The sequence below is a fragment of the Hydractinia symbiolongicarpus genome, chromosome 5 (assembly GCF_029227915.1).
Source record: "Hydractinia symbiolongicarpus strain clone_291-10 chromosome 5, HSymV2.1, whole genome shotgun sequence".
NCBI classification, from domain to species: domain Eukaryota; kingdom Metazoa; phylum Cnidaria; class Hydrozoa; order Anthoathecata; family Hydractiniidae; genus Hydractinia; species Hydractinia symbiolongicarpus.
This window is the reverse complement of record NC_079879.1, coordinates 19,794,410-19,812,770: the sequence shown is the minus strand read 5'-3', so window position 1 is coordinate 19,812,770 and position 18,361 is coordinate 19,794,410. Positions and strand designations below refer to the sequence as shown.

At 32.9% G+C, this 18,361-nt stretch overlaps 2 protein-coding genes across 3 annotated transcripts; both read right to left on the bottom strand.

Annotated features, from left to right (window-relative positions):
* Positions 1-725: 725 nt before the first annotated feature.
* LOC130645191 (myophilin-like) lies at positions 726-1,752 on the bottom strand. Its single transcript, XM_057451087.1, has 2 exons — positions 1,547-1,752; positions 726-1,469 (listed from the first exon to the last, which is right to left on the bottom strand). The coding sequence occupies exons 1-2, from the start codon at positions 1,652-1,654 to the stop codon at positions 996-998; spliced, it is 582 nt and encodes a 193-aa protein (XP_057307070.1). The 5' UTR covers positions 1,655-1,752; the 3' UTR covers positions 726-995.
* A 285-nt stretch (positions 1,753-2,037) lies between these two features.
* LOC130645190 (cell division cycle protein 23 homolog) lies at positions 2,038-17,929 on the bottom strand. 2 transcript variants are annotated; one of them, XM_057451084.1, is made up of 15 exons: positions 16,625-16,809; positions 13,073-13,292; positions 11,459-11,501; positions 9,520-9,619; positions 8,751-8,883; positions 8,147-8,324; positions 7,353-7,450; positions 7,190-7,271; positions 6,278-6,442; positions 5,365-5,473; positions 3,245-3,320; positions 3,098-3,159; positions 2,845-2,923; positions 2,655-2,771; positions 2,038-2,568 (listed from the first exon to the last, which is right to left on the bottom strand). In XM_057451084.1, exons 1-15 carry the CDS (start codon positions 16,723-16,725, stop codon positions 2,509-2,511), a joined length of 1,623 nt encoding a protein of 540 aa, XP_057307067.1. In that variant the 5' UTR covers positions 16,726-16,809; the 3' UTR covers positions 2,038-2,508. The 2 variants fall into 2 exon arrangements, with proteins under 2 accessions (XP_057307067.1, XP_057307068.1); XM_057451085.1 differs by lacking the exon at positions 16,625-16,809 and adding an exon at positions 17,760-17,929 and having other exon boundaries at positions 2,042-2,568.
* Positions 17,930-18,361: the final 432 nt, after the last annotated feature.

Here is an 18,361-nt window from a genome sequence, read left to right as displayed (position 1 = left end):
ACGAATTCTTCTGCAGCAACTTCTACATACATTTTTGGGTAGATATCACTATCTTTCTTTTACGTCAATTTTTAACATTCCTCCAACGTTTTAGCAAAATTTAAACAAAACTTTGGACTTGCATATTTCTATTTTATTGCCGCAAAAACGGCGTGATTTAAACTTTATGATCTTCCATATCGTATATAACGGTAACTATAGAATCTGTCGTTTATATCAAGGATTTTAAATATAGCTAGCTATTTATTGTAAAATCTGCGTCCGTTTTTCGTTACAGGTATCCACGACTAAACTATTGAAAAAGTTAAATGTTCAGTGGCTATTTCGGTCCACGTGGAGAAGAGTGACCGAAATATATCATATGGCTGATTCTAATATCATTGACGGCAACCTTATTCTTGCCTAAAAATGACAAAGCACACTGGTGACTTTTTTCTGTAAATATCGGCATGTCTTATACTATATATGACTGACCTCCACGATGGAGTGTTCTGTAACACTGTAACAGAACAGATAAATATAAGGTTTTGCTAAGTCACTGTTCTATCTCACGGTCTTGTCTTCATGCTAAAATCTTTAATTTAAATGTTATACAATTTCTGTTTGCAAGGAAACAAGGCCTGGTATTTGAATTTTAAAGATAGTTCTAGGCTGAATAAAAAATCGCAGGAAAAAAACCCTGCAAAGCTGCTAAAAAACACGGGGTCCTAAATAAAAACTTTGAATTTCAAAAACAATTTTTTTCTGAATGATAATCACTATTCGTCTAAATAATCAATAAATAAATTAAAAACTTTTACATAATTTATAAACGTTTTGTGAGTAAGAAAATTCAACCATAAGCTTCCATAACCAACATGGAGCATTTTTTCATACGAAAAAAGTCAATCTATATATATGATCTAAAAAATACTGAAGTAAAAACAGTGCATTATAAAAAATGAGGATGGACTGTTGCCGTAAAATAAACGAACAAATAAACAAACAAAAAAATTTTAGTCTAAAATAAATCGACTTTTTCCAAAATTCATACCAGATTGATTTGCACCTTTATTGGAGCCCATCTGTAATCCAATAGTGGTACGCCCTTGGACCAGCTGATCTTCGGTAAAGCTACGTCGGTTTTGTTGTGCTTCTCTTGGTCCCAATGCTGGTCCGTAGTATCCATTTGCTTGAGCCTTCCTTCCTAAGGAATAAATTCCTGTGATCACATTCACCATATTTTGTCGCTCGTATAAATCAACCGTTTGGAATGTATCATGTGAGTTTACTCCATACTCTTTGCAGGCATCCAAGAAAGCGCCTATATTTTCCATCATAAGGAATGGCATGGGGCGCCTGTTAATCTTTCGAATTGCACCTGGTGTTATGGCGTTCATTAATTCGCACAGTATGACTCCATCTTTCAGACGGTCGTGGGTGGCTTCTTCCCCTTCAACCCCTTGAAACAGGGTGCGGTCACCTAGAACCTAATGTAATAGAACAAAATCAATATAAAAAAGTCCTAGGAAAGAGCAAGTACACGCAAATATAAAACAAGTCTTACAGCTTCGATCCATCGAAGAGCTTCCTGCTCACGAGAAATTTCATACTTCTTTGCTATCTTTGCGTTAACTTCAGCAGTAAGTCCGAAAGCTTTTGGACGAGACGCCATTCTTTGAAAAATAAAATATTCGCAAGTAGCTCCGATCACTTCACAATACTGAGAGCGAAATGAAAATAACTTGCAGAAAAGTTCTTCTTCTTATTGACAGAACTATATTTTATTTATAACAATTTATAATCATTACACTCATAAATTATCTAAAACCTGAAAAAATTGTGATTGAAAATGTTGAAGAGCAAAATGAAAATAACTTTACATACATTTATAATTTATGTTCTGTTTTTGACCAATATCCTAATTTCCACTATTGTTTGGTGAGTCAAAATGAAATATTAGCAAACAATACTACAAAAATTTAAATATTAAAAATTACACTACACCGCATTAATTCAAAAATATCACTGTAAATGCCAGGTCACATTAGGTTACTTAAAATGAACTTAGGCGAAAATATGTCGCGAACATAATTTTAGGTTAGGGTTAGGGTTAGTTAATTCCATTTTTTTTACACTGAAATAAATAGCAAAAAAAATATTGTACAATCATATTTCCCTTGCTAGTCATTCATAATGTTGTCATAAGTACGTCCATATACGACCAACAAAAACAGTAGCAGAGTTTCTATGCAACGTTCAAAGTTGGTTACTACTGGCAACAAATTGTCATGTCAACAGAATTGAAATGATTTATTTACGTCGTTATTTCAAAATAACACAATTCGCAATGCACCTCGTCCTTGATGTGAAATTTTTGTTTGATGTCATGGTTAATTATACCTACAGCCAATTCATGTTACGGCGGTTACAGTCACTGAGAGCTGCAACATGCCACGCTTGTTTCATTTGAGCTCGTCTTCTTCTATACCTTCTTATACCGGGATCGACGTCTTTCCGACGCCATTATTAAACCGATTTAGAAGCGTTCGTTATTTCGGAATGCAACGTCTTTGCTTCTTCTCGGGTCTATAAGTGGAAAAAATATAAAATCTACCAAAACAAAATAATTTACTGGCGCAATAAAAGGTTTAACGCAAAACAGATGAGGTCACCTCGTTGTACTCTGCTCCTCTCCTAGCATAAAGTTCTGCTTCATCAAAACGTTCATGTTTTAAATGGTGACGAGCGAGAAACAAACAAGCTTTGCCTTGATCATCCGAAAAATCATACTAAAACATCACAAGATATAAATTTAAGTTTGAAATGTGTTGTGTAACTAAGTGAGACAGTTAGTTTACCTACCAATCCTTGATGCACACGATCGAGATGAAGAGTATACAACTTAGCAGCTTCTTCGATCTCTCCACTATTTTCCTGAAGCCTTGTGTAAAAGTAAACAAATTATTTTTAGTTGCGAACAAATAAAATGAAATAAGTTTTACATAAAAACATTACACTGCGAGATAGGCTTTTAATGTTCTTAGTAGACATGCGAGAAATAAAACGTTACTTAAAGCTATCACTCGAAAACACTTTCTACATAAATTCTTTCTACCTTGCAAGTTTTATAGTTGCCTGTCCCACCGAATCACCTAAACGTACCGCTCTTGAATAACACTATAAAAAAGATATTTTAAAATCAAACAAGAATATACAATTTTAAATAAAGTATAATAATTTTAAGGTTTAAAAACGCGTTCACCTTCTTAGCTTCGTCTATTTTCTCAATATTTTGGTAAGTGTCCCCCAATGCAATTAACATTCTGGCATCATTTGGCCTAAACACAAACATAAAACAACTTCAGTAAATTTTCCGTATATGTAAATGACACAAAATTAAGAAAAGTGTATTTGAACTGGAAAACTCTTCTGGGAGTAGCAAACACATAATCCTATTTCAGGTCAAATTTGGGAAAATGCGTGCGAAAATTTCAGACAATTGTCATCATATTCAAAGATATGCAAAAATACTCGATGGGAAAACCAGTAATTGTTCTAATAAAGGTGTACGAGTTAGAGAGGTTCGAGTAATAGTTACTTATGAGGACTTATTAGGAAATTTTCAGGAATGTTCGAGTTAAGGTGTTTGAGTGATAGAAATTCGAGTTATAGAGAGTATACTGCAGGTGTGGTGGAAAACGAACGTTATTGACGTACAGCGATTTCTCCAATAAACGCCCAACAAGAAAGTAAAGGCGTGTTTTTAGGTTTCAAAAAATTGTTAAGACGCTAAAACTGAAATCACATTAGAAAACAATACATTGGATATGCCCTTCAACACCTGGATGTGTGAACTGGAGTGGCAAAAGTTTAACACATGAAATATTAATTTTGGTTTTTGCAAATAACTTGAAACATACAAGGGTACTTTACACCTCCAAGTTTCCACGAGCAAAATAAAGAACGGTCTGCATAACTCATCAATTTAACTCATTAAAACAACACATTAGACGTCCCCTATAAATCAGATCTTATTAGCAGGTTCTCCTTTTGTAAGAATGCAGCAACACGTAAGTTTGGACAACGACTCTGTAAAAACTTCACTGATTTGATGTATATGTAAACTATTGAAGAATCACAAAAATGCTATGCTGAATAAGAACAAATTATTTTGTTGTGCCTTACTAATAAAAATTAGCCAATAGATGTCCTCACTGCATTTCTCGCAAACTCAGAAAATGCAAAATTATCTAATGTGAAAATATCGACAATTCACCGTACCCGTAAAATAGAGTTTACACAATGCATTGTGGTTAATGTAGTCAAAAACTTATGAATCACAAAAACTCATTGCCAACTAAGAAAATTAATTGCTGTGATTTTCTTTGTGTGCAATTTGCATAAACACAGCAAATAAACCCGAGGAATGCTATCGTCGGCGGAATATTCAGAACGGAAAAATAATTTTTCAATTAGCTGCCGAAAATTCCACCATTTAAAAGAGGATCCTACATTTAAACAACAAAAATTAGGATATTCTGGTATTTCACTTCGCACAGAACATTTCTTCTAGTGGAGATAAATTTTATAGATTGTTGTCTCACTTGCTCAGGAGTTAGCGAGACAAGTAATTCTTATATTCATCTTATTTGTATAAAGGAAATGACATCAGCACATTTCAATGTTATTAACATCCCATTACAAACAGTTTTGTGGTGACATAAACATTGTGAAAAGTAGTACTTGGTAGGAATGTGAATAGTGTGATGCTAAAACCCATTTTATTAATTAAATTCTCCAATATTAATTTGACAACACTGAACGAAAGAATTCGAACCTTCGTAACTTTCCACGACGTTCTAAGAAAAATCAACACATGTGCTTTTTAGAGGAGAAAAATGAAGTTAACATCACCGTCTTTCCTAATGGCCGTAACGCGGTTCTTTTGCAACTTTATGTTGAATTGAAATGTAAAAAATATTTATATTAAAATATACAGTTATGGAAAAAAAAATTTTGATTATTTAAAATATGGTCTTGAAACCTAGAATTTTAACTAGTTCAGAAGGAGGGTAGAAACCAGTTTTTTTCTCAGGTTTTGAAGTTCTTTATTCAGCAAAAACCTCATAAATAATTAATTTTTGGCAAGTGATAAAAAAATCTCATTTAGATGTGATTATACGCTTTATTTGTTCAGCTGATCGACCGTAACGACATTGAAGTAATATATTTCGTGTTTTATTACCTCTTAACAAGGGGATATAGCTCAGTGGTAGAGCATTCGACTGCAGATCGAGAGGTCCCTGGTTCAAACCCGGGTGTCCCCTAGTTTTTTTCGATTCTCCTGCTACTATTATTTTACACAATTAGAGAATGCCTTACCTCAACTTTTGTGCTTCGCGATAGTAATACAAAGCGTAATATAACATCTTTAGTATCTCATATGTCTGTCCCAATCCGTACCAAGCTCGAAAATCTCTGCTGTTAAGTTCTAAATATAAAGACTCCATCAACAACACAGTATAAACGCTATCATACATGTTCAGCAGTACGCAGATGAAAGGGACTTTTTACATATTTCATGAAAACTCTTCAATACTGAAGCGAAGTTATGAAAGCGTAATAACTATCATATTTCATTTTTTTATCGCCCCATCCCTTGTCATCTTATAGTATAGTATAGTATAGTATAGTATAGTATAAACTTTTGTTTCCGGTAAACCCACCAAGCCATCCACCCTTTATTTCACCCACTCTACAATTAGAGCATGATAAAGCAAAACTTCGTGCTTTTGTTACTAACCAAATAATTTGTTTGGAAAGTATCAAACTGAACACTAAGTACTCGTCCGATGAACATATTAACGTGTACGACGTTAAATAATTATTTTTAGGTTCACAATTATCTTCCTCTCGTTGATTACATATTGATTTGTGTCTAAAGATGAAAGTTCAGTTCAATCTTTTAGCACGTCCGTTTAAAGCGCACGCATAGAAGTGCTCAACATTGCGCAATATTTAAGAGCGCCCTCACGGATTGTTTTGAAAGTTAAAATCATTTTTACATTTTCAACAGTGTATAATGACGTAACTTCATTATTTCGAAAAAAGAATTTTCTTGGATCGCTCCCATTTTCGATTTTGCGCGCGTTTCAGTTTCCGGTGGACATTGTGCCGCTTGGATGGACGACAGCGCGGCACTAAGTACGTCGTGTTTTGCGATCGAAGTGGACTTTCACCTTAATCAGCTATAAAATAAGTGTTTTCGAATGATGGTTGCACAAAAAATTTATACCTGTAGCCCTCCTGTAAGATTCGATAGCAGCCGAAGTATTTTTCAGTTCAAGATGTTCGTGTCCTAGCAACGTCCACGCTACGTTATAATCAGGATTTAATCTTAAAGCTTGTTTAAAATACAATACAGCTTTCTCTCTGTCACCTCGTAGACTGTAGTAATTCCCTACAAGGATTTAAAACGTAGAAGTTAAAGAAAATTTGTGATGCACCTTAAATGTTTAAAAAGTTTAATCAAACAAAATCATTAAGCCTGTCTTCTTGTTTGATGTCAAGCCGTGGAAGAGAAGTTACGGACAGAGGAAGTAATTCTGGCAGAAATGTAAAATTAGTTAAAAAAAATACAGCGATAACTTCACGCTCTATATTTCTAACAAATGTTTTCGTTAATATTGGATGATAAAATAAAGTGAATGAAAAATCTCCACTTCATCACTTGTAAATGTAAAAGTCACAACCAACAGCTAAATCATATAAGATCAAGTCACATCATTGAAATGAGATTCTCAGATTCTCGGCTTTTACTCAACTCAAGCTTTGGTATGTAGCAACTTTTACTTGCATCCAGTGTGTATAACAAAAATATATTTTCATCGTTTAAAAAAAATATTCTTGAATATTTAAACATTCAAAGAACACCAGCACACAGAAGACACAAAATAAAATACAGTGCAGACTACTTCTTGGACAACGATATCCCCCCTAACGAATACGTTTCTCTTTGATACCACATGGTTTGTGCAGAGTTCCATATACGTCTCCCTGATTTTTTCATTATTTAAAGTGTAACTTGCTTTACAAGAAAAAAGCAGATCTTGTATACACAGGCATTATTTGTGTGCAAAAATACGCAAGTTACACTACTGTTGACATCATATACACCTCACTTTAAAAAATGAATTAAGAATTTTACCAATAACCGTGCAACTTTCATATCTGTATTTATCAACTTCGCAAGCATGGTGTGCCAGATAACTTAATTCTGGACGATCATCCTACACGAAATAATTTGAAACGAGAAATTATTCTTTTATTTTGAAGCACGTGCAAATAAATCAAGGCGGTCACACACAAACCTGTATATAGAGAATGTTTGAATAGGTGTCAATGTTCTCCAACATGAACGGGTCCATTTGACGTAAGTCTTTAAATTGTTCAGCAGATGCATCGAAGGCTGAGTGTAAAAGAAGTAAAGCATGATAGTGAGTAAAAATGTAAAATCATGACGTTTAAGTGCACTACTGCTTTTTATCATAATTTTAACAGAGATTGAACCATAGAAACGCTGACATCATGACTTTGCTTTTAAGCAACGTTTATCAGCAGTTTACAGGTTATATATTGTTCAAGAAATTCAGTCAAACGAGTTAAAAATTTCTGTCAAATGTGTCACCCTTGAGTTAAGAAGGTAACACTTCAAACTATTGATAAGAAAAAAATATTTTTCTACAATACAAGATTAGGCATATTCGGATGCTCAGTCCTGAAAAAGGTTGTGCACATTGAACGCTGATACTTTAAGCTTACCTCCCACTTAAAAACAAGTTGATTACAGATGATCTCATAATTTCGCATAATTAACTCCAAAATCTTGAACACCAATAATAATAAAAATAACGGTTTTTCAAAAAAAAGAAAAAGATTCCTAGACAACTATTCCAGGTCTTTCATATCAAATATACTTGCTTTAACTGAGAGATAAGTTTTTATAAGCATATTTAGATTGATGAAAATTTAGTCGGTGTATAAAACAGTATCAGCTTTGTTTTTTATGTTTTATTTTGAATTGCAAATTGGTTTCCAATAATTTTTTTACGAATTAGGCGATCAGCGCATGCGCAGTAGATGGTCATAAGATATTCAACTATACCTCTAATGTTATATAATGCAGTGGCAAGCTGTGATTTGACATAGATACTGTTACCAAACCCAACACTGCTGATGTCTCGATAACGTGCCAAAGCTTCCTCATTTAAGTGCAATTCTAGCTCAGCATAAGCATGAAAAAACTCGCCCATCCAATGTTTTGGTAGTTTCAGATCTTTTAACTAAGATAATATTAAAATGATGTGTTTTGAAAAATCAGATGGCAGAAGATAAAGCAAGGCAGTCACTTCGCTATCAGCATTCTTTTAAAAAAGTATACAAGAGATAAAAATTACATAAAAAAAGACTCTCGTAGCAATATACACAAATTTCTAGGTTTACCACCTAGAAACCTTTCCGGTTCTTTACCATTTTTTTTTTATTTTCTAGAGATGGCCAATCGAATATGAAAGTGGTAATTTTCAGTTACTAAGATGTATCGCAAACTAAGCAACTCTTTAATTTAAAACATTTTAAGATTTTAGAACATTCCAACTCTTATTTGCCCTAAAATATAGTGTTTCCAGGGTCGATTGTAACTCTGCTATGGCTTACGTCTACTTAGAGCATGTCACAAAGGCAAACTTTGAATCGAATAATATGCATACTATTTGTCTGTCTTTGCAAAGTCCGGCTAACTCTTCCCATGCACTCCAAAACAAGGGTTGCATTTGTATAGAACATTCTAAATTTTCGATGGCTTCTTTATCTAACTCAAGGTTTTTTAAAACAATTCCATACCTAAAAAGGAACTTCTTATACAATGTGTACAGGTTGATGAATGGATAAATGTCAATAATATTTCGATTAACTATTTTCTATATTTTATTATATTTATTTGACTTCAAAAGAAATAAATACAATTTTTTATTTCAGTGTTTAATTATTTTAGTTCTTGCAACAAAAAGTTCAAATATTGAAATGTGGAACACAAAAGTAAATCAATAGAGTGTAACGCTAGTGAGGAGAACAGAGTATCAGCTTCCACACTCTATCCTTCTAAAAAATGTTATCTTTTATATTGGATGCTTAAATAAAGTGAGTGAAACATCTCCACTTCATCACTTGTAAATGTAAAAGTCACAACCAACAGCTAAATCATATAAGATCAAGTCACATCATTGAATTGAGATTCTCAGATTCTCGGCTTTTACTCAACTCAAACTGTGGTATGTATGTAACTTTTACTTGCATCCTTACAAACACTAGTAAGATGAAATTAAAGCATTTTATAGGCTTAAGCAGAGTGGTTAAAACATTTAGCAATGAAAATTTTCTTGTTCAAAAAAAAAAAAAAAATACAAATTTGCACGTTTATTTTTTTTTAAATTTCTAAAAATAAATTGAATTAATCCATACAGTCAATTCTTCACTCACAAATAAAAACAAAACGAATCCAACTGGTCTTCGTTTTTCTTTAAATCTTGTCTTAAATCAATCAGTTGTTGCCAAGCCTTGCTTTCTTTAACTTTATTATCTAAACGAGAGATTTAAAAGTTCTAAAAGTTCTTAAAATCAAAGCAACTTATGTAGGGATGAAAACTTTTGCTAAAATGAGTCTTAAAGGAAAAAGCGTCAAGAAATGTTGGTCGAAATAATTTAGAAGCTTCATTTCAATTCATTAATTAGCGCTATTGTAATATTTTTTTAGATGTTTATATTTCCCACATCCAGTAACTTAATTCTCTTTTTGATAATTTGAAACTCAAATTTCTTTGCAACAAGTCTGTCCTTGTTACCCCCATGCGAAGTCTTTCCTCGCCCACCTCTGGGCTTTGTCTCAAGCACCATGCAGTGTCCACACCGAATTATCCTCTTTTATTACTTTAGGTGTCCCTACCAACCCAATTAGTTGGAAACATCTTTAATGCTACGAATATATAGCCTGTTTCTTAGCTTATTTAAACTCTTTATGTCTCTCAAACTGGTCCACCCTACCATTAATAATAAGGATTGGGAATTATAAATCTTAAATCTTTTAACCAGGCTGGCCTCCTCCTTCAATTGAATTGCAAGATTTTTAAAATTTTTAGCTATTGCAATCCTATCGACAGATCAACTTTGTTTGTGGTCCAGCATCTACAAGTCTGCACATAGTGTTTTGAAAATGAAAACAGGATCGCCTGACCAATGCTATGCGGCTGGTAAGCAGAGAAAGCTTTGATGTGATAGATGTGTAGGTTAGGTAATGAAAATGTACTAGTTGCAGTTTCCCAAATAATCAATTCGACAAATGTCTAGAAAATCTAGGATATAGGTTGTGTTGTTGGCAACAATTGGGATTGTTTATAGAGTTTTGAGTCTAAACAACTCGAATTGTTGTCCCAGCTTTGAACTTTGACAAGTTCAAAGCTGATGAATTTATTTTTGAGATTCGACAACTTTTCCAATAATATTTCAAACAGGACGGCATTAAGCATAAAATTACATAAAAAAACCCAGAAAAGCTCAGTACACAACTTGATAATGGAAGGTAAAGAGTTTTTATATGCCACTATCTTTGAGTTTCAAAACATTAAAGTTCGTATTGACACCGACATTGATAGCTGCATTGACAGGTTGTTCCAGGAACTTATTATTGGTATCAGCAGCCAACTTTCTTTACGTTTTTGTGGGGAAACTCCAGACTGAGAAAAACAGCTTTTTCAGTAAATATGAAACTTAACCTGTTTGAATCAATCAGTTGATATTTGAAAGTAAAACCTACACAATCGTTCACTACCATATATCGATCCTATCTGTCATTACAAGAAATAAAGAAATTTCCAAAAAACTTCAAATATTTTCTTCTGGATACATAAATGGGACGTCTCCAAAATTAGTAAAATAATGTCTAATCTGATCTGAACCCTGCACATTCTGCTTCTCTTACAATGCGTTAACATCAAGAACATTCTACTTTTAAAAAAGAAAAAAAAGTAATTTTTTGTGACCTTATTATTATTATTATTATTATTCTGAATATTTATACAGGATATAGCCACTTCAGTATTAGGAAAACCTCTATCATTTTGAAAGAACCCTTATTGTATTATTATAACCCTTTATGTATATTTTCTTATTGAATCCTTCCGTTATTGTAAGCCCACAAGGTTCACTGGTTTTGAAGTTTCTTTTGGAATCCAAGCTGCAATTATTGTGCAAATTACAAGCATGCACTGTTAATAGATGCACTATTAACATAAATGCAACATTTACTATTCAACTGTTTTCGTTAACTTAACTAACATTCTAAAAACATTGAAATCGCAAGTATAGTCCCTAATCAGGATATTTTTCTCATTTCAGCTCTTCTGAACAACATAACATATCTTACCAAACACACCAACCATTTGATATCTTTGTTTTTTCTTTATTTCCTGTAATTAAATGAAAATATAAATAAAAAAAGAAAATTATATTTATTTTGGCACTGTGCGTTTCTTGGTGCATACTTTACTGCAGCACTAAGGAAGTATTTTGAAAACAATTAAATTTTATTTTGTTATTACAAAACTGACATCAAAACAAACCTAATCAAAGTTTTATTCTGTTGTTTTCAGCATGCTTTTTTTACTTATCTTATTTGTAGGGGTTTTATTTGTTGACTTGTAACTGCCTAAAAGTACTTGCCACAATTTGTATAGACCCTTAAACATTGCTTGAGCAAGTCTACGATTCTTATGAAATGTTGCAGAGCATTCATTACTGAGAGTTTCTACCTGCAATGTCACAGAAGTATGGTGGTCCACAAGTGTCATTGCAAAGTAAAATTTCATTGACATTTCTTATGGTAAAATAAACTTTGTGCTTATGCTGCAATGTACCTTGTCTCCTACAATTCCTTAATTATGACTGTTCATGGTTTGCATACGAAAAATAGTAGTGTTTCCGTGGAAAGTATATGACGGTATCTATGTAGATATATAAAAGATGTAAACGATGGTGTGAATATTGTGGGAGAGATAGCAGAAACATTGAGTTTTTGATCCTGTTGTGGAAAGGGTATGTACAATTTCAATTTCAATATGGACAAGTTAATGTTATAATAGCCCTGGGTTAACCTTAGATGTTTGAGGAAAATAAAGGGAAGGGGGAAGATGTCACACTTTGTGGGTCATTGCATGTTGTATTTTGTGCAAATGTACAATTCCAAAGAGAATTTTTTTGTTTTTACTTTCTCAATCATACACAGCACTTTAAAAATGCATTCCTATCAATAAACAGAATATGACAAACAAGTACTTTATTAGTCTTACTGCCAACCTAGTAATGCGAGAAAATTATATTATTAATAATAATACAATATTCACATTTTCCTTATTACTTTGCCATAATCATTATTGGTGGTATTAAAATATAAAGACAAATATAGTTTATAACCCCCACACATATATTTGATATGTACACGCACAGCGTGAAATTTTGTTGGTTGGGTATATTGTAATAGATATAACGTGTCTCAATACTTAAAAAGTCTGTTGTAACCATTTTGATGGTGTGTGATTTAAATAAAGCAACTGTTTGTTAAGTTTAACATAAGCAATGAACAACTAAAATATATCAATAGAACCTAAAGAAATGAAAATAATTTCTCAAATACATAATGTTCGAAATTTATTATGATTGTGGAAAATAAGTTAAAGAAAGGGTTGTATATACAACAATTTACTGCAAGCTCTTCTTTGTAGCATCATTAGTGTAAAACTGTATGGACAAAAGTAACAGACCTCGAAAAAATTAGCACAGTTTTAAATAATGCTAAGAGATAAAAGGAACACATGCTTTATGAAGACAAAAAAACTACACTAGCGCTATTTAACAAGTTAGTTTATTCATTTGCAGGTAGAAACTAACAGTATGCTTGAAAGCAGGCGAGCTGTAAAACAACAAATTAGCAAAAAAAATGACACAGAAATTGCGACTTGCCTCAAAAAGTTGAACAGCTTACCATATATCTGGAATAATAATACAAAAAAATAGATGCATTGCTTTTGCAGTCTTTCAGATAAGATGCAGCACGTGCATACTCTTTTGAGTCGAAAAAAGATTTGCCCAACAAATATTTATCGAATTCCATCAACAAAGTAGTATCTGTCACGCACAATGAAGACAGTGCAGTTATTGTTGGTTGGTCAGTTGTTGTTAATACGCTAGCAAGCTCTGACGACCTAGATTAAAAAAATATTAGAAATTGTTGCAAGAAAGTAATGACTAATGCAAAAACACAGCATAAATATACAGTCAATATGCATGATATTCGCCTTCAACAGTATAGGGAAATTTTTCGGCTGTATAAGCCTAACAAAGCAAATCTTTATGCTTATTCAGGCCTATCAATAAGAAAATAACACCAGAGCAATAAATCGCTCCCCCAAGGTTACAATAATTTAAACTGGGCGAGCAATCTGAATAAATAGAAGTTTTTTTTTATATATTTTAGTTCTTTTTTACTGTAAAAAATAACAAAGGGAACATTAATTTTCATGTGAGTTAAATTACCAGCCAGAAAAACTTTTTAAAATTGGGGGAGCAATTAATGGGCTCAGCTAGTTTCTCATTTCTCAGAATTGGGCGAACTTTTGCGTGAGCAAGAGGAATTGCTCTCCCCTTATTGATAGGCCTGCCTATTATCAAATACGGTATACCAAAAACAAAACAGGTTTAGGCAGGCTACAGTCATGAAAATTTACGCAAACAGGCCATTGCAATAAAATTTACAAAAGGTGGCAGCAATCAATTGTAGCCTTTCAAACTGGAGGGCGTTTGGAGGAATGTTACATTTACTCTATTATTCCTACCTCTCTACCATCATGTTCAAAAAAGTTAGGAATAAAAGCTTAATTTACCAGATCATACTCACATTATATCCACTCACTTTGAACTTGTCAGTGTTCACAACAGACTTAGGACTTTAGGTTAGATCTGATACCTTAAACTAACTGCGATAATTCTTGCCGACGTCAGAATGGCATATTTTCTCAATTTCCTGGACTTATATGGATCTGTGCGTTAATTTTTTTACAATTAGATGATTTAAGAAGCAGGCTAGATATCCGTAGCATTTAAGATATTATCCAGATAAGAAGATTGAGTTAGTTGGAACACTTGACAAGAATGGAGAAGGATGATTGGGTAAGAAAGATAACTGGGTAAAAAATGTGAAGACATGAAAGACAGAGAAAGACTTGGCAGAAAGGACAGACTTGATGTAGAGGAATTCGAGTTTAGATCTAAACACGGTCTATATCAGATTGGAGGAGGGTTATTAATATGCCCTGGTCAACCCATGCTAGCATGGGTTGGAGAATGATGATGATGATGAATGCTTACATCACATTTATGAGTAGGATTGCAATAAACCCACTATATAGTTTAAAGATCGAATGCTAATCCTGCAGTGCGAATAATAAATTAACTAATGTATAAATGGAAGCTTTTTTTAATTTAAAAACATTGGTTATCCTTTATAAAAGCATAATTACTTTTTACTAAGCCCTTTTTTCATGAGAAATTTATTTTCTTCTAATAGAACACACTATATTTTAGATGAATCATCATCTATGGGTCAACTAGCTGCAAAAAACTTTTCGACTGTAAAATATTTTTGACTAAAAATTGTTGCAAATATGAATGTATGGAAACTAAAGCAAATCTTTTAACAAATCTCCATAAAGAATTTAAATAAAATCATTGTGAATTCAGGAAATTCATTAAAATAGATGTTATTTATTATATATACCGTATTTTCCTGTATAACCCGCGGGTTTAAAGTGGATTTTTACGACGTCCACTGTTGGTGCAGGTTATAATGTGTTAAATTTAAAGTTTTGCATTTACTGGTGCAAGCAAGCCAAGGTTTTCTTTTTTTAACAGAATCTTTTGTGCGTTGTTTTTTGTTTATTTGCAGTACTAAAAATAAAATTGCGCAGAATGAAACAAAGCAGACATTTCGCAACTTGGCAAGTATATGTGGTGGTCTGGGAAGGAAGTAGGGTACACAAAAGATTAATAAAACTGCATGCGTGATTATAGACGTAGTAACCTTACTTCATCTATGTGATTCAATTTTTTCACACAGTGAAATTGCTTTATATTTCTATTGCTTGCCAGCGCTTCTATTAGGAGCTCTCTATAAAACACAATTCTGGAAATCATTTTTTCTTTTGTGTTAAATGGAATTTTAATCTATTTTTATCTTTTTAATAACATTGAGCACATTAAAATGGTTTGCTTCTGGTAACAGAACAGTATAGCAGGTATCAGTTTTAGGTGTTATTAACATGTATTTCACAACCTAGTGCCCAGGACTCCATGATAAACTCCTGTTGAAATATTGAAAAATGTTAGAATTAAATATATATATAGATGATAATTTTCTTTTTCTTTTCACCAATTTCAAGCCACAGGTGACCATTGAAAATATAAAAAATACAATTAATAAGACACATGCAACTCTCTCCTCCCCATTTTTTAATCATGCACAGTGATTGCTGAGATATAAATGGATAAAAAAATTATATAAACATTAGAAAAGAACATTCCGTACATCGCTGTTACAGACAATCTGTGATAATGTTGTTTATTATTATTTTGGCAATTGCAGACAGGGAAGTTAAGACTGAGAGAGTTGCTAGTTCAGATACTCGAATCTTGTGTTTGGGTTCACCAGTTTAAACGTTCCCCACTTGTCTCCAGCATGAAAAAAATAATAATGACACAGAACTAAAAACCAAAGAAAAGAGCAACCACATGCACATGTTTATAAAATGATTCAGGTAAGTAAATATACGCTTTGACACGATGCAGGTTATACAAAGGTGCAGGTAAGGAAAATCACTGATTGAAATTTTATGCGGGTTATATGAAGGTGCGGGTTATCTGATAGCATCTAGTTTGTAACTGCCTAAAAAAATCTGAGCTGTGGTTTATACGATGTGCAGGGTATATACGGTAATATTCTTTTGCCCTGACTTGTATACTTTTAACATATTATACAACTATCTAACCTATTATTTATTTTTTTCCACATGTGCTTTTTTCAGAGTACCTACAAAATCGCAATTTTGGACAGAAAAAGTTGATTTCTAGGAATGCCAAAGGTTCCTTGTGACATTAGAAATGATTGTGAAAAAAATGAAAAAAAAAAGGAAAATGAAACCATTAGTTTGTGTAAATTAAGGGGCCAATTAGGTCATAGATACCTACTGTAAATTTTTATATCTTTACATTTAGCGCACTTGAGTTTCCATGTAAAAAATAGTTCTGGGGCTATCTACTTTCAAGCTTCCATCTTGGGTGGAATAGGAAGAAACATTAATTTACTTAATATGAAGATATACGTTAAGTTGAAGTAAAACATTTTTTTTTTACTTAAGTCAAGTATGCAGTTGCGTCCATTTTACAAGAATTTTTTCAGATGTTTAAATTATGGGTTCAGTATTTATTTAAAAAACAGGATAAACATAGTGATCAAATTTTAACTAATAACATTTCAACTCACCACTTCATGCTGTGTGTTAATCCACGCAAGGAGCATTGGTGAGCTATATCTAAAAGCTCCAGCTTCACATTGTACATAGTTACTGATGAAAAGACTGCCATCTTTGTATTTTTAGATCGTCACTTTTATTGATACATATTGTATTTATTAAAATTTACATCTATACTGTAAAAAAATAATAAAAAAATTGTGGGTGTGAAATGTGCCTGAACTTTTGAAAATACAAAAGACTAGTTTTCAACCCATGAAAAACCCATGGGGTTGCCCGTCCTTTATATCTCACATTTCGTGCGACCAGAGAAACGACGGTTATTAATTATAGAGATGCATTAAGGCCATTAAATTTCATGAAACTAAAATTTACTAGTTTTGAGAAACATTTTACTTTTAAAATTTAAATTTTGAGGCTTTTTTTGAAAATAAAAATACAACAAAAAACTGCAAGTAGAATGCTTGTCACTCATAGTTTAATACCTCCATTACTAGCAATTGAAACTGTATATTTAAATAAATAACACCAACTCTAAATCTTTAGTGCAAACAATTCATCATTTAAGTCCCTTAAACTACAGACCAAAGCTATTTAATTGTATTCATAAATCCCACCAATATACCAATATATGACACAAGGGTGTCAACTTGCTGTTAAAGGACAAAAAGCTTGGGGACTTTTTGGGCGAGTTGGATGTTTTAAAAAGTCCCAATCTCTAAATCTTTAGTGAAAAACTTTATCATTTGAGTCCCTTGAACTACAGACCAAAGCTATTTAATTGCATCCATAAATCCTACCAATATATGACACAAGGGTGTCGACTCGCTGTAAAAGAACAAAAAGCTTGGGGAGCTTTCAGGAAGTTGGATGTTTTAAAAAGTCCCAATTCGTCTGAAAAAGCCTGCATCTTTTAAGAATAAAAAAACAAACATACTCATTAGTTGTAGTAATGCATCAATGCTTTATCTCTAGAACCCTACATGAACTTATGTCAGAAGAAAAACAAAGAGATGTCTAACTAACCAAAACAAGAATTTGCATGGGCTGTTTGCAGGGGAATTCTATTATAAGAGACATAAACTATAATAGTGGTTACAGTTATAATAGATCATTAACAAACAAGATTTAAACTGGCAAACTTACGCTTGCAAGTGACCTGCTGGAATCCCTTGCTTGTTTATTTTAAACAGTCAATTTTTTGTGTTGAATCAAATCTCAATACCAATCATTTTTTAGAGAAAAGAGAAAACAATAGCTCAACAAGATCCTCTACCCACAAGACCAATGTGGGAAGACCCACAAGCAAAACCAGTGCGGGAAAGTAGTGAAGTGAAGTTTACACAATTGCATGCGTGAAATGAAACAAACATTCCCGCTGGACTGATTTTATGTAAATATCGCACGAACAAAACTAATCACACCCTCGCGCCCCTTTCCCCTTCCAGCTTCGCCCAATAAAATTTTCCATTCTGATCCTTTGGAAACCATTTCAACTTTTCTTGAGGACAGGAAGGAAAAAATAAAGAAGTAGATTTAGCAACTCAAAATTGATGCATTTTCCTAGTGTTATTCTGTTTTGCTTTACTTTGAGTAAAAATTTACTTTTAGCGTTCCCTGTGGTGTTTAGCGGTTGGATAAATAAGAATTCGGCCTTTTATTTGGATGCCTTCTCAAGCTTCTAAAAATAAAACAGTTTGGACACGTTGGACACAAGAAGCACTAGCCTTTTGTGCCTAACTTAAGCC

Excerpts from the sequence above, each read along its gene's own strand:
- LOC130645191 (XM_057451087.1), bottom strand. The coding sequence starts at position 1,654 with ATGGCGTCTCGTCCAAAAGCTTTCGGACTTACTGCTGAAGTTAACGCA. Across the intron at positions 1,470-1,546 it reads CTCTTCGATGGATCGAAGCT|GTTCTAGGTGACCGCACCCT; the intron begins GTAAGACTTGTT and ends CTATTACATTAG.
- LOC130645190 (XM_057451084.1), bottom strand. The coding sequence starts at position 16,725 with ATGGCAGTCTTTTCATCAGTAACTATGTACAATGTGAAGCTGGAGCTT. Across the intron at positions 8,325-8,750 it reads TTTGCAAAGACAGACAAATA|TTAAAAGATCTGAAACTACC; the intron begins GTATGCATATTA and ends ATATTATCTTAG. Across the intron at positions 2,924-3,097 it reads GCAACTATAAAACTTGCAAG|GCTTCAGGAAAATAGTGGAG; the intron begins GTAGAAAGAATT and ends CTTTTACACAAG.